The sequence below is a fragment of the Oryza brachyantha genome, chromosome 3, assembly GCF_000231095.2.
Source record: "Oryza brachyantha chromosome 3, ObraRS2, whole genome shotgun sequence".
In the NCBI taxonomy this organism is placed as follows: Eukaryota; Viridiplantae; Streptophyta; class Magnoliopsida; order Poales; family Poaceae; genus Oryza; species Oryza brachyantha.
Window position 1 is genome coordinate 13,105,733 of NC_023165.2, and position 17,081 is coordinate 13,122,813.

General features: G+C 36.3%; 1 protein-coding gene across 1 annotated transcript; it reads right to left on the reverse strand.

Annotated features, from left to right (window-relative positions):
• Positions 1-5,703: 5,703 nt before the first annotated feature.
• Positions 5,704-7,333, reverse strand: LOC102700977 (transcription factor MYB41-like). Its single transcript, XM_040522850.1, has 3 exons — positions 7,175-7,333; positions 6,932-7,061; positions 5,704-6,609 (listed from the first exon to the last, which is right to left on the reverse strand). The coding sequence occupies exons 1-3, from the start codon at positions 7,311-7,313 to the stop codon at positions 5,910-5,912; spliced, it is 969 nt and encodes a 322-aa protein (XP_040378784.1). The 5' UTR covers positions 7,314-7,333; the 3' UTR covers positions 5,704-5,909.
• Between the last annotated feature and the right edge of the window lie 9,748 nt (positions 7,334-17,081).

Consider the following 17,081-nt stretch of genomic DNA (forward strand, 5'->3'; position numbering starts at 1 on the left):
CCTCATATGTTGGAACGGCAGGAGTATTCGTTTTTCTTGGTTATTTGGGAAAACAGAGAGATCCTCATATGTTGGAAAAATAATTTATGAGTAAAACTTTCAAATATGTATCCTTAACGATTAGAAAGCAATTATTGTAAAACAAAACTATGACAAGAAAAATCATAAAATCAGCTTTAAATTAAGTATCAACTTAAATTTTAGCTTATAAAGAGAATCAAACGCGAAATGATAGAAGCCTAGACAGCTGCTATCTACTTATCGTTTTACATCAAATCTAAAATGCACATGTATAGCTCATACGATATGTCATTTATCTAGCTATCTACAATGACTTAGGAGGTTATTGTTTCACCGTTTTCTTAAAAAAACTAACTATATATTTATAGACAAAAAATAATTTGTTAATATTACTTTTATATATGTGTTTCTAGTAAACAAAAAAGTAAAGACTGACAAATAAACTATAATAAAAATGAAAAGACCCTAAAATCAACTTTAAATTTAAGGTTAACAATTCAATTCTTGGCTTATAAGCATAAGGCTTATAAGCATAAGTATAAGAAAAAAAATATAAGAGTGTTAATATTATTAATAATTTGATTATACAGAGACAGCATAAACAATGATATGCAATAAGCTATTTATTAGATTATTTGGCAATTAATAGACGGCACCTCATCAGCAGTGGGTTCTCGTGCAAACGATTGGACTGTTACATCGAGCCATACGTATATAAATCGCAACTTTACTAGGTTAATCCAAACATGTAATGATGTAAAGCAGTTAGTTAGTTCACAGTAGCTCTGCACCGGTTCCTATCTCAATCGATTGTAGTTGTTACTTCATTTATTTTTTCTCTCTTCTTAATTAGCGATCAAATTCAAGTTGTTCATGTCCCATCTCAAAATACTGCAAGGCAGGTTGGGAAAGGATATATAGCATGACAGTCACCAAAATCTATTCGATTCCTGTCTGTGGAAAAATCTAACGAAATTGCTCATATATTAATTTTGAATGCTTTCTTTATCTTCATTTGGCTCTGCATACGACTCACAGCGACGTTTGCTGATGCAAAATGTTAACTGCTGAAACATATATATCTATCTAGTGCTACTGGCTCCCCAATACAGGAACAACTGGGCAGGAAAAACATATCCAGTGCTACTAGCTCCCGGAGATAAGAAGGCCTTGTGGCTGGTAGATATATTTAATTTCAGCAGATTATGGTGACTGTGGAAAATGATCTTCATGTCGAATTTTTGTCCAGATTCATATGTTTGAGTTAATTTGGAACAAAAAAATGACAGCTAATTTTTCCTCAGCCGTGTTTTCTCTCGTACGTTTATCTCTATGGTTGTATTCCGTACACTTCAAGTGTGTGGTAAATTTATCCCGTTATAATCTAAACATGTAATGTTTATGCACGACAATTGAATGTGATGATATGGACAAAGGCCTCTTTACAACAGCAGCAAAAGGTTATCATAGGAGATGGGATGGAAAGCTAGCTTGTAGGAATCAAGCCATATATCTTAATTTACTCTTATGTTTAAGTTAAATTCAAATTTTAGCACACAAATTTAGAGTTTTTTTTGGGAGGGGGGGTTGTTCATCTTATCAGCCCTTGCCTCTTATACCATTAGAAACACATATATAAAACTTTTACCTATAAATTAATTTTTATTATTAATAAGTCACTTCATTTATGCTTAATATAAGTGAAAAGATGGAGACAAAATTGGATAGGAAACCATCTGCTAAAGCAAGTAGCGCCCAAACCTGTACCAACACTCCAGGAGGAGGACAAAGAACGGTCCATCAGGTGTAACCGAACACAAATAGATTGATGAATTGCACACATGGCACATTTTCTCTCTTTCTTTTATTTGATCTCTATGCTTGTATTTCATACACTTCTAATCTATACGGTTATAATCTAAATATTTAACGTTATATGTCTGTACACCAATAAAATATGACGATATGGACAAATGCCTCTTTATAGCAGTAACAAAGGTTACCATAAGAGATGAGAGGAAAGCTAGCTTAGTCCTATATCTTTTCCCTTGTGCTTATAAGTCAAAACTTTAATTTTTAAAACTTAAATTTAGAGTTTATTTTGGGTGGGGTGGGGGGTTTCATTTTATCAGCTTTTGCTCTTAGATCACTAAGATTACGTATATAAAAATTTTACCTATAAATTATTTTTTAATTGTTAAGAAGTTATTTTTTTATACTTAATATAAGTGAAAAGACAGAGACGAAATTGGATAGAAAACCATACGCTGATGCAACTGCCGCCAAACCTGAACAAACTTAACGCTCCAGGAGGACAAGAACGGTTCGACAGACGTTATCCGAAGCGAGACAGATTGATGACTTGCACACAGGCTTACCAACCAATCTCCTAACTGAACAGTACTTTGCTACACGGTTGGTGCTATTGGATAAGGAAATTGCCATGGTTGAAGAAACAGAAACTACCATCAGATGGAAGTTGTCAGCATTGGGATGCTATACGACAAAGAGCTTACAGAGCACATAGGGAGAACATCATCAGCACTAGGAAACTTAATAAAAACATAGGCACCGTCAAGCCTCAAACTCTTTGCCTGGCTGCGACTCTCTCCATTCTATACTATCAGATTTTCTAACTCCAGATTACTAAATCGGAACCGTGTAGTGGCACTTGCTGAGAAATTTTTTTATTTTTTAAATATTTTTAATAAATAATTTTATTACTAAACTCCGGGGAAAAATATTTCCACCGTATGAATCTTTTGGCTACGCCACCGACATTGGCATGACAAAACAAAGTTGTCACGTAGAGCTTTTGGCGTGGCAGGTTTGCCACGCAATTATTGGTGGCATGAGCATGACAACATTGTTTTGCCACTGAAGTGACGTGACAATGTTATCTTGTCACGTCACCGACATTGGCGTGGCCAAAATATTCATACGGTGAAAATATTTTTTTTCAAGATTTAATAATAAAATTTATTAAAAAGATTTAAAAAATAAAAAAATTTCACCTGTTGACCCCGCTAAGGATGCAAGGGGTAACATATGAGGAAGACCTGAGGCTGTTCCGTGGTACGAAATTATTGCTATCATAATTGAGACCTAAAAGATTGATTGCATAATGTGTGCAGAAAGATTAAAAAACTGTTTGTGGACTATTATGGGTGTACACAACAGAAGAAAATTGATTTACTTTTAAAATTTGTCACAAAAATTAGATTAGAGAGTAATACTCGTATTATCTATATATGCTATTGTTCGATCTAGATTATCCTATATTGAGCGGAGGACACCATGACTGTGGCATAGAGTACCTTTATTATGTATCTTCATATTTTTTGGAGAGACTTTTGAGTAACTTCCATCATAGATCATGTAGACTACTAGATTTTTGGGCTCACATAACACATAGGATAGTGCCCACCACTGTGAATGCTCTAAATGCTCTAACTGCTTAAGTATGGAGAAGCTAAAGACAAAGAAAGTACAATACCAGAGGTGAGTCTAGGATTTTAAGATTGGATATTCAAAATATGATGAGTATCAACAATTATTTTTCTAGCTAAAAGCCTAAATTTGGCATGTATGAAATTATTCTCGATTTTACGTTAGTCATATATTCCTTGAACTCGTCATAACTTAGGAATTGTTCTAAAAATACATCCACATTCTGGTCTTCTCAGCAATTTGGAGAGAGCCGTGTTTTTACATAGGAAGAAGATAAGCCTCACCAAAGTTATGAAGAAAATCTAGGAGGAAATGGGAATTTGGCGAGTGGCAGGGGCAAAAAGGAAGCGAGAATACAACCTCGACGGTTTTTTATGCGGTTATAGAGGATCAGTCTTGCCAAAAAGGACGCTCTCGGCTTCTTTTCTTTTTCTTTTTTATTTATGTTTGTGACATTAGATTATATTAGGTATTGAGCAGTGATACTAGCTCCTGCAGTTTAATTTTAACAAATTATATTTGCATGCTGACTGCTGAAAATGTTTATACTGTCGAATTTACTCTAGATTCAAATATTTTAAGCACTGAGAGTTCCACGTGGTGTTGTAAGTTTATCCAACTATTTAGGCATTTTCGATCCCTTTATCAATGGAGATCCCAAGTGCCATATTTATCTTTTACGTTTTCTCATGCACTATCAAATTATCAGCCTTTTTTTCACGTTTCAATTCCTTTTAAATATATTTTTCCATTTTTTTTTCAAAATTGCAAACCAAAATCGGAAAGCTTGTTCCTAACGCAAGGGCAGTCTAAGTACCAAGCATGCAGGCTTCACAAACAGTTTGACACTAGATATTTTTAGTTTATATATTATGCCAAGCGGTCACAAATTTTCCTTATCAACCAATCCCTTGTATGAAGACTGCAATATAGTTTTGTACTAAATTATATATTTTTTCTATATTGGTTAAAATGAGCTACATGTTTTGCAAATTCAGATGACTAATAAATAAGAAAATAATCACACCACTAATAAATAGCAAAAAATGTTTTTTCTGTTATATATGTAGATTGCATATATATGATGTTGATTAATAAAAAGTCATCTAATATTATACGAGTTATCTTCATCTATTCTAATTATATTATGTTTGGTGTTTTTAAAAGATACTCATTCCATCCTAAATTAAAATATATTGCTTTAAACTATATAGTTAGCTATATTTTGGAATATAGGGAGTACAAAATTTACGTGTCCACTGATAAAAGCCGAAGATGTAAACGATTTTCATCGTAAAAAAATCAAATGGGTGCATTGCATTACGTATCCATAGAAGTTGAACTTCATTGATTCTCTCATTTTCATTAAAGATAGCCAGACAATTAATTATTAGTGTGAGTAACTTAACTAGTCAGGTTTCTTGTGGTGGAACCTGTCTATCCAGGTTTAAGTTCTAGACTTAACACAAATACTCGGCTACTCATGTTTATAGTTCATTATTCTTTAGTGCTAACTGGTAAGTGATATACCGATCGACACCACCGTCAACTTTAGAGCAATTTTACCATCCTCGAGAATGTAACACTGTTTTCTACCTAAAATTAGATATCTTAGATACTAAAAGGTACCAAATTTTACATAGAAAATACTGATACCTCATGATATCTCCTCAAGGATGGAAAAACTATTCTTAATTTTAATAGAGTGAAGTGCATCAGTGGTCCCTAAACTTGTATGCATATGTCATCTAGGTCACTGAACTCTCAAAATGTATTTTGGGTCCCAGAACTTGTCCGGGGGTGTCATGTAGGTCCAAACTGGCTCTGACCCGCTCCATCCGCTGACGTGGCATGTCACGGTGGCGCCTACGAGAGGGAGAGAAAAGAATAAGGAGGAGAGCGAGAAACTGACATGTGGGACCCATATGGCACCACCAACACGTAGGCGTCACCGTGGCATGCCACATCAGCGGATGGAGCAGGTTGGAGCTCGTTTGGAGCTATATGACACTCCCGGACAAGTTTGGAGATCCAAAAATACATTTTAAGAGTTTAGAGAACTAGATAACACATATATATACAAGTTTAGCGACCGCTGGTGCACTTCACTTGTTTTAATATATGCCAACTCAATCTAGAGAGACCCTCGTAGGAGGCAAAGTGTACGTACGTGTTTGAACTCGTAAAGATGAGTACACGCATGTTATGAGCGCATGGATATGCACTATATTTCGAAAAAAAAAAGGTTAATTACCACACGCCTCCGATCGATTACATATGACTTGCATGAATTTCTACCAAATTTAAAAATATCATCCACAGTGTGCTTTCATGTACAGGGCAGGGGCGCCAGTCACCATCACTTGCACGTACTCTCGACTCGATCAATGTCTGATGATTACGACGTCTTAATCTTCTAATTAATCACCCTAATCGCATCAGAAATCTAGATTACAGGACTGCAGATCGACGCCGGCATTCGCACTGCACAGCAGCGCCGTCAAGTCGGAGTGCAGAAACATGTCGCCGCCGCCGCCGGAGAAGCTGAGATGATCAGGCGACGCGCCGCCGTCCCCGTGGCCCGCCATGAGAGGAGGCGGCGACACGGCGCCATGGTCGCCGCCGCCGCCGCTGCTGAGCAGCTGACCTTGCCATCGTTTCAGCTCGTGAGCCTGCTGGCTGGTAGTGGTAGCCGCCATGAGAGGAGGGAGAGGTGGGGCTGCGGCGTAGGACGCGACGGCTTGGGTCAGGAAGCTGCTCCCCGCCGTGTTCATGTCCGGGTGGCCGCCGCCGCCGCCGCCGCTCGTCGCCGAGGTGGCCGGCGTCGGTTGCTGCGGCTGGAGGAGGAGGTGCTGGAGGCACTGCAGCTGCGCCACCGCCGCCGCGTCGGCCTGCAGGTAGTCGGCGGCCCACGTGCCGGCGTGGTGGCCGACGGCGAGGTCGACCGCCAGGCTGGCGAGCGCCACCAGCTGCGGGAGCGCGGTGGCGAGGTCGCCGGGCGCCGGCGCCCGCGGCCGCGCCCGGTGGGTGGCCGGGTCGATGCCCGCGCCGATGAGCCTCTTCTTGAGGCGCGTGTTCCAGTAGTTCTTGATCTCGTTGTCCGTGCGCCCTGGCAGCCGTGTTGCGATCGTCGACCACCTGCACAACACACACCTAGCTTATTCAGTAAACTCAAATGTATCATACGTAATTGTTGGCTTTTCGAAAGACAGATTAACAAACAAGAAATAATTTGTAAATAAAAATTTTTATATGCGCGCTCGCTGAAAAATAAACTACGATGAAAAACCTTAGAATAAATTCTAAATTAAAAATTAAAAATTAAAAATTTAACTTATAAGTATAAACATAAGCGAAATGATGAGAGTGGTAGATAGATTCCGACATATGTTTGACATGAAAACTAGCTAGGATCCGAGACGGTGGGGTAAAAGCTCGAGAGATTTTGTGCAGCACATACTTGTTGCCGAGGACGGAGTGCAGGGTAATGATGGCTTGCTCTTCCTCGGGAGTGAAGTTGCCCCTCTTGATGTCGGGTCTCAGGTAGTTTATCCATCGCAGCCGGCAGCTCTTGCAGCACCTGTTCAGCCCTGCACAAACACACACGTACAGATTCAGTCACTCTCTACGTGTTAATGTTCATCCTTTTCTCTTTCTAGTTCAAAAGACGAATTTATTTTGAGACGAAGGCGGTAGTAATTACCGGCTCGCTTGGGGAGAGACCTCCAGCTGCCATGGCCGTGCTGCTCGACGTAGGCGACGAGCTTCTCGTCCTCCTCGCGGGTCCACGGCCCCTTCTTCACGCTGCTCTCGTCGCAGCACGGCGGCCTCAGTCTCCCCATCGACCTACCTGATCGATCGATCTTGTTCCAAATTCTGATCGATTTAGCTCAAGTTTGAATCGATCGGTTTGGGGAATTTGGGTGGTGCAACTTAGTGTTAATCCGCTAATTAATCTCTCTGCTGTCTCGCCTGAATTAATGTCTGCTGTACGTCTGATGCATATGCTGGAGGTATATATAGCATGGAAGACAGGCAGCGGTCACACCCCGGCCATAATTCTAATGCAAGTACCGACCTGCTCTAAAAAAATTTAAACACATCTCATTAGTGTTTAAATTAATGAACACTAGTACGATGATGATGCTCATACACATGTGATTCACATACATGTATGCTGGATGGATATATATGTGTGCTAAGCTGTAATGCGCCGTGCTAGCTCAAGCTAGCTAGAGATATTATCATATTAATATTTAATTTACCAAGGTAATTAACAGCAAGAAGAGGAATAGATGGATTTTTTCAGAATATTTTGACAAATGCTGATTATTCATGGGTCCCTTGCTTCAAACGTAAGTGAGATTGCCGTGCATATACGTAGGATGGATAAACCTCTGCTATAATAACACTGGCACCTATAAAGCATTTTTCGTCCTTCCAATCCTTCTACATGGGTCTAAAATTTTAAACTGTCACCTATAACATATTATACGTAATGGTTCTTGTTGCGGGCTCCTTCAAAGCATAGGCACACATAACACGTTATATATGATAATTTATAATTTCATTGATACTAATAATAAATCAACCCGTGCCTAGGGGTATAATGAGCCTAACCATTATGAATATAAAATTTAAGGGCCGGGTTCGAAACGAATTAAAAATAAAATTATATACAGTTTTTAGTTAATTTTTTTAAGAATTAAATAGGGTTGTAAAAGAACTCACGGGCCTTGGCCCATTTCCACCCCTATGGCCCTACCCGTGCCGAGCCAATATCGGCATCAACAAAAAAACTATTCCCTCCTTTCCTTGCCTCTCACCATCCACCTCAATCTTACTCTTCCCCTCTCCACCCCCCTCCCATTGACGGCGGTGACTTAAGGTGGCAACTCAGTCTTTCTCCTCCTTCTGCCGTTGGCTATGGTCTTGACGAGTAACGAACGAGGACATAATAACGACCAACCCTCCACTTCTTCCGCTGGCCTAGTCAGAGGATTTATTGATCTAGAGGCCAGGGGGTTGCCAGATCTAGCTGCCCTAAAGCCAGGGACCGCCATATTTAGTTGCATCCGACCTTACGATGTACAACAACGATAATAGGTTGAAAGTGCAGAATTATCGTTGGGTTGAAGATGTGGCAACATTGGCGGTCAATGGTTTCACTCCGTTTTAGTCTTACGTTTATGTTTATTTATATATGTTCTCGTGTTGATCCTAAAGATCTAAAGATCTAGATGTACGTGTTCATCTATTGAAATAAGTATATAACGATTAATGATTGTTGTTCATGTGTTCATGTGTTCTTTATATGTTCAAATTTTTGGGGTTCTGGGGCATCTTACGGATATGTAGGCTCAATTCGAGCCAGCCGAGAGCCGTCTTTCTTTTCTTTGGCTCTTGGAAAACCAAAGGCGACAAGTTTAAATTTGTTATCGGTGCGGATTTTTCATCCGACACAGATGGAGGATCTGGAATATGTGCCTATCCGTGAGAGCCCCCTCCAATCCATTGGTTACAACTTTTCTAATTGGAGGACGTTATATATTCTTTCTATATTTTTATTAAAGATAACGGCTAGGCTTCTCTGCCTGCTAGTAAGCAATTTCAATTAAAAAAGGTAATTAACAGCAACCCGATCAGAAAAGTAATTAGCCTGAGACTGATGAGAGCCTGTGCAGGGGTCAGCTAGCTACCACCAACTAACATCTCGATCTCTTTCACAACTTTTTTTTTTAAAAAAAAATTCTACCTCTCGATCATGTCCTCCTATCTTCTCTGGCTGCTGTGAATGATACATATCGCCGGCCTAAAAAAAAAAAGAAAAACCCAAAATACAATCGATCGAGTCATAATCTTAATACAGTATTTATGTTAGCTCTTTCGAACAAAAGAAACTATTTAATGCAACTTATATATATGTCTCACAATCACAGGTCACTTAATTGCAGTCAATTAATTAGCTACAGCTCTCCTACTGCATATATACGTTCATCGAAACAGTTACTTAGCTAGGGACGCAATTACCAGCTGTATATACAAGATTAATTAGTTCTCAGTTAGCTGTCGTTTGATGTTCATGGCTTACTACAACATGACATAGACATGAACGTATGTGCTTAGTTTGGTCCAATAATATATAAAACATGTACTGTGCGTTGAAATTAGGTGACCTTGCTTGCTTCGATGGAGAACGATCGAGAATCTTCCCCTCCTTTTCTAATTTTCACAAGCTGTCACACTGTGATTAGAGTTGGTCAGTTGTTAATTTAGAGTAACCCTTAAATGGTATGTATACATGCATATATATGCAGAGACCACACACACAGCATGATCAGCAAGGCTTTGGTCCTGTTTATCATATTGTAGATGATCCATCGATCTGTGGCGAAGTGAAACAGCTACCATGCACTACTCTGCTTTGGTTGAGATGCATGCACGACACAACGTGTTGGAGTTTGCTACGTGACAGTAGGTTCATAAATATTACTTTTTTTCAGCTAATCAAGATAAAAATGTTTCAATCATGAAACTGTATGAATATATAAAAAAACATATGATATACTTCCTCTGTTTTTATTTTACGCCGTTGACTTTTGAATTTATATTTGACTATTCGTCCTATTGATCATTTTTTTTGCAAATATAAAAATAATACGTCACGCTTAGTAGTAAATTAAATCATAACAAAATAATTAATAATTACATGATTGTTTTTGCATATAATAAATAGTCAAATGTAGACTCAAAGGTAAATGACATCAAATAAAAAACAAAATGAGTATATTGAATAATATTTGTTCTAGGTTTTTGATTTTCAAGGGGACTATATATAGAGATCATATATATATAAGGGGTCATGTAACAAAAGAGTGAAAGACTAGACATACTATATAATATTATTGAAACTTATGACGATGAATTACTGAATATATATGTACTCGACTTGCACCAAGCTAGTCAATTTAATTTTGGCTTGTTTGGTAGATATCACATTCTTTTTTCAAGTTGGTAGATCATCGTACAATGCTTAGACCATTACATGCACTTTCATGCATGCGCATCCATTTAATTTACTAAGGGTAAATTTGATGACATAATGATATCGTATACAACTGTACAAGCCTAACTTGGACAATATATATACCATGGCAATGAAATTGCAGAGAAAATATACCATTTAATCATTTTAGGGTGGTACTATACCGTCTAATTTCTCTCTTTTTTTTTTGTGCGCAATGGCATTTTGCTAGTACATGTCAGTGCTGTGGAAAATATATGGTCGTACCGGCCATTTTGTTGGTTGAGTATATACTACAGAAATGGTAAGAAAACTGTTCCATTAATGTGATACGGGCTACAATTAATTATCATTCATGAACACCAAAACTTTTTTTTGGTGATTAAACGGACGTGCATTTTGTTTATTCATGTGAATAATCGTCCGTATATTTATCTAGATGATTATTTAATTAAAAAATACATTTATCTTCTGTAATCTTATTTAGTGTTGCTTATGTCTTATCTTATCCAATATGAAACAAATCCTGTCACCATTTGGTGTGCAGTTGTGAGTGTCGGAAGCTATGTTTTTGTATTGATGCCAAGTTGTTATTTAATTGAACACAACATCATGACCATATCCAATTTATATAGTTGTTTATATTTAAATATCCAAAGTTGAATATAATATTATAAAATATGTTCATATATTTATCAACGCTAAATTTTTGTATAATTCTGATTATTCATCTATATTTTGATTAATTATTGAGCGGTACCTTCTCCATCCGACAACCGCATTTATTCCGTTTTCCACAACGCTTTATGATGGTATTTTTCTAATGAATTTCACTTTTGTTTATGATAACTCATTAACTAACCCCTATTAATTTTAGCAACGACATACTAGAAAATTTCAAACACATTTCTTCTGCATCGATCTGCATGCGTGTATATTTTTCCTAGATCTTGCTTGCATGAGCGGTCGATCGAACTATACATATAAATATGAGCTACATATGCGTGCATTGCATTGCCCCGGCCGTGTGATGCATGCACCTGTTCCCAACTTGGCTTAAATCTAATGTTGGACTGGCACGCAGCTGCAGCTGCTGCTGCATGCTGAGGTGATTGACTACGCTTGCATCTCTTAATTAATTAATTAATCAACGTTAATTTTATTTCTATGTGCCCCAGGTTGTTAATTGTCATCGGCTCAATCGTGTAGACATAATCTTGTCTCTACTCACAATTAATGATTGGCTCCTCCATTATTTTGGTGCTAATTATTTAAAACTGACCTGACTAACCTAGCTCTTGTTGCTTGCTACGGCCAGCAAGCAAGCAAACAATCAAAATCTTGATGTCCGATAGATCGAAGCAGAAAGTTGTGATTAAAAAAAATGTATCAATCAGTTTCAGTTTTTTTTTTTGCCTGTGTAGTTTCAACTTGCAATAAGTGTATCTCAGATGTTGATTCTTTTGACTTTGACAGCAATACCATAGCAGGTAGCTCGCATGAGTCTACGGCCATATCAAATCAGCTTGTATTGGTCTTTTCTGGCTCCATTTAAATTAAGTAGCGTTACAAGGGACGATTATGATGCATTTTACTGGTACTATAATTTGGATGGATGCGATTAAATTATAGTACTAATAATATTAGGTGTAGAATAAATTTAAATGGATAATATCGTCCTTTTTATTATGATCTTTATTGTAAAAAATATAAAATTACAAAATACTGCTAATCAAGTAATTAACAAAATAAAAAAATACCTTTTTTAAAATATATCGGAGAGTTGTCCAGCGCTACATATTTTCGAAGGAATTTTAGAAGAAAAGATGAAATATCGAAGCGGAAGATTTCGATTTTTTTTTTCACGATTACATCGAAGATGGATACACATGCACAGTACACTTAATGCTGTCACACGCTTGAATAGAAGTAGATTAGCGAATGTTCCTCGCTACTATGAAAACGGTTTTCGAAGGCATCTTAATTTTATTTTTACAAACGAACCAAAAGGAGATGCATATGTAAAAATGGATTAGATTTCTCGGTTAAAACCCGTACAGGTATTATAAGAGATCCACATGAAAAAAAAATTATAACGTCCAAAACCACGAGGTACTACCGTCGGATAGTGCTTCACGGTCAATGTACTCCCAGGGAGAGAGGACCAATGTCATACTGCTGTTTTCTTTTTTCTTTTTTTTTTGAGAATGTGTATTACAGAAGGCTATGGTATTCATAACACCAAAAATATATAAGAAACCAAAGAAGTTAATTGTATTTTTTTATTTTTATTTTGGATTTCCTCAAAATTAATTTCATATATTGAACACACACACACATATATATATATATATATATAAGCCTCTGTACTATTTATATCCTTTTCTAAAAGTGTAAGATTATTATAATTTTGGTAAAAACATACTTATAGCGTGCCATGTAAAAACAGTTTATTTGTAAAATATTGTTAATAAAAATTTGAGAAACATTGTTGGTTATATTCTAAGATGTATAAAATATCTATATCTAATAATTGATGTGGTAAGACATCAATTATATTTAAATTCTATCAAATGAACTTGTTGTAGTCTAATAGGGAATGCATGCAACAATGGTTCCTCTATTTGAGTAATAAATTCAAAATACTAAAATACCAAATAACATGTTGCATTTTGAATTAAAATTTCTACATCCAAATTATAACTTAAACTTATTATGTTTGTAATCAAAGTCTACTTCAAGATTCAGAATTACATATAATTTAGAAAACAATCTTGTTTTTTTTTTCAAATAAGGATGAGTACGAGAAATTAAACATATCAAATATTGAAAAATCATATCTATCTATACATCATGAATAGAATTTAAAGTATGTGTTCAAATCCGTATAATTTAAATTTACCATCAAATGTCAATGTTTCCAAATATTTTGGAATTGAAAACATATTTTAATTTTATTTCTTATATATCAAAATATGTAATATAAAAACATTTATTTATTTTTTCACATTTCTTGCATGCATGACTGAAATCTGGAAAGAGTAAGTATGGGTTATTAATGCTCCTTTTTATCCTCTGATTTATTTATTAAAATCTAAAAATCTAAAATAAATTAATAATTCAATGGCCAAGATTGATTCTTAGCTCTTACCTCTTGAGGGATAAGAATATAAGATGGAGCACTCTAAAGAGCTGATAATTATATATATGGCTGAAAAGCTAGCAAAACAAATGGATGTGCAGATAATTAATTAATCAATTCAAACATCCCATTTTCCAGACTTTAACATCTCTTTTTTAAGAAACCCATTCTGCACACAGAATTTTCAGGAAGATAAGCAAGAGCTGTTTCTTGGTGAATACTCCTATATAAACCATATAAGATGCACATGAATTCCAACGTACGAAGACTTCATCGAGAACACATGTACTAACCACCTATGTTGTCATATGCATGCATGATGTAATTCAACAGAAAAAAGGTTGATGATTTTGATAAACATCCATCGATCAATCGATCTGTCCAACTTATCTGCCTACGTTTGGAGATCGACACGCAGAGAAAAAAATCGCACATCTTAATTTAATTACTTCGATTAATAATCCCTTCAAATTGAACTGATCAACATCGACACAAGTAGTATGTGTTAATGTGTATGCAATTTAATTTTTTTTTTCGAGTTTTTAGTGACGTATGGAGAGTGACAGTTGCTGATTGACCGTATGAACATCTCTGCTGCAGATTATTGAACCCGTACACTGTCGCCCATCACGTACGCAAATAACGTGTACAGACAGATTTCTCCCCCACATACAATACACCACTCCATCTTGACCTTAATTTTTTTTCCAAATAATTATTTTCCATTTCATTAACTATAGTTAATTCAGCAGATCGGCACACGATGACATGGTAGGAGAATGGAAAGGAAGATCTGGGTTTAATTAGTGAGAGTCAGTTAGTAGTTAATTGGGCATGCAGTCATAGCTCATACGTAAGGATGAGATGTACACACACATTGTGGCTTTGACCAGAAATGATGAGAGATCAATATAGTTTTATACTTTGGGACTGAGATACTGTTGATTAATTATTAAATCTAATCTGCAGAGAGACAGCAGTCGTGCACCTTCACGAGTAGTCTCTGAATATTTGCAGTTGCAGAGGAAAGAGGTTGGAAACCGTCGAAACCTGCCTCTGTGGGGGCGGTTTCGGAGCCCCTAGATTTCAACTGAACACACGAGAAATATGTAACGGTATCTACTGTATAACATATTGCAAAATGCAAGGTCATCTGAAGATACATAGCCATTATATATAGTTATATGTTTCACTTGATATGCAAGTTGTGAAATGTGAGAAAGGCAGGTTAACATATATACTCCTAGCTAGCTTTTGTGCAAGCATGGCCTTCTGTGATGGATTTTGAAGTAGTTAGGGAGTCTGGTTGTACTTAATTAATTAGCTTGTGTGCAATGCAGAGAACTAACTGATCTCCATTTTCATGAGTTTATTTGTCTCCTTTCAGTATTGCTATGAATATGTCCATGCATTGCAATGGGTCTAATGGGTTTATGGCCTTGGATGGGTTGGGTACGGCTATGTTTATTTCTCTTTGGATTGGAGGTGGAGAGTACGGAAAGAGCACGGCTATGTTTTTGCAGTCGCATATTATTGGTACAGGGTATGTCCCGAGAGCATGTCGACATATTATGCCTTGGTAGCATGCTGAGACAGGTTGTCTCGGTAGTATATTGAGACTATTCACCTCGGTAACATGTTGGGACAATTTGTCTCGGTAGCATGTTGAGGTACTGCGTCTCAGGAGTAGGATGAAGTAATATACCTTGATGGCATGTGGAAGTGATGTGCCGTAAGAGTGCTTTAGAACCATGGGTGTCAGGTGTATGTGTTAGAGTGCTGCAAAGGTGTCTTTGAGCCAAGATAGCAAGATCCCTCAAGGGAAGACTCGAATAAGACGGGAAGAAGCTTATCGAACAAGATATGAAAAAGCTTGTCAGTTACAACTCCCGGGCATATTCTTACTAGATGCCTAGGGACCAGCACTCAAGTACTTAGGATATTTGGCAAAGTGGTCCAAGAGAGCCAAAGACATTATGTTTGTACCCTTAGGCACTATGAGTAACCCACCCATGGGTATTACGGTAATTATACAAGTGGAGTCCAAGACTATAAAAGCACGTACCTCTACCCTGTAAAATTCAAGGTTAATGAAATGTATAGTGCCGATGTATTTAAGTATTTCCTACACTTGAGTTCTTTTCGTATGTGCAACTATTGCTCCACTTATTGCATATCTGCTTGTGCTCGTGACATAAAGTCATGACACACATATTGAACTGTAGCATACAATGAAAATATTAACATGTGTCGTGCAATCTCACATATTGTTCACCTCTTCAGTCATGTGAGAGTTTTATTTTTTACGTATTCATATTCTGTTTTTTTGAAATTATGGCGACACATTTTTCATTGGACTATAGTCAAATTTTAGGATGTTCGATTACTATAAGATGACAAAATTTGTTGAGACTAGGGGAGACAATAAATATAGTGTCACAACCAAGAAATAACACAAAAAAAAAGTGTGATTGTTTGTGGGACACCAAAGATAAATAATGTCTTTGGTGTCCCACAAACAATCACACCATTTTTATGTGTCTCTCAACGATGATACGATCTCGCGGTGTCCCAGAGTAATTACACAAATTTCTATAGCAAAATTTTCTTTATAGATATGTGTCGTCTACCTGCTTGCACTAGTTAGCTTTGTTTTTCTAGTGTCATTAAGCTATGTGCATAGATTATTGATTGATATTTCAACTATACTCTTTGCATAAAAGTCTTAGAGTTATACGCGAGCATTAAGAAAGTTGATAAAATGAAATAAAAATATTATGATTGGTTAGGAATAGTAAATAGGTGAGAAAATTTTAAAAGTTTACGATTGATTAAAAAGAGAATATAGAAATAGAAATTACATCTTAATTTGCATGCCACATTTTTACATGGAGAGAGAAAAAAAGTAATACACTATGCACCTGAGAAAAATTATAATTATAAATTATTACAGCTAGAGCTTTTTCCCTAAAATTATAGTGTAAGTGGAATGCAAGTTTTATTATCTCTTTGACCGTAGTTTTTTTTTCAAATATGAGCACATAAATATATCACATATTTCTCGAGAACTCCTATTGTGGTCAAAAATCATTTTACAACTTATTTTATTAAAATTACGTTGTAAGTCAAGTATATCTTTGTTAGTTTTGGTTTTGTAATTTTTATTGGTTTAGATTGTTACTTTCACCATTTCATATCATAAAACTTTATAGTTTTGTCTATATTCATTAATTGATGGTATATAACTTGTATATATGTCTAAATTTATTATTATTTATATTAAATTAGATAAGGCTAAAAAGTATTATGTTGTGAAATAGAGTGAGTACTCGAATTAGTTATGTAACAGAGTTACATGCATGCTCAAAAAGTTTGATTATAAAGTTATTTGAACTGTTTTCAATTGCGTGGTTAAAAATTGACTTTAAGATCAAATCTCACTAT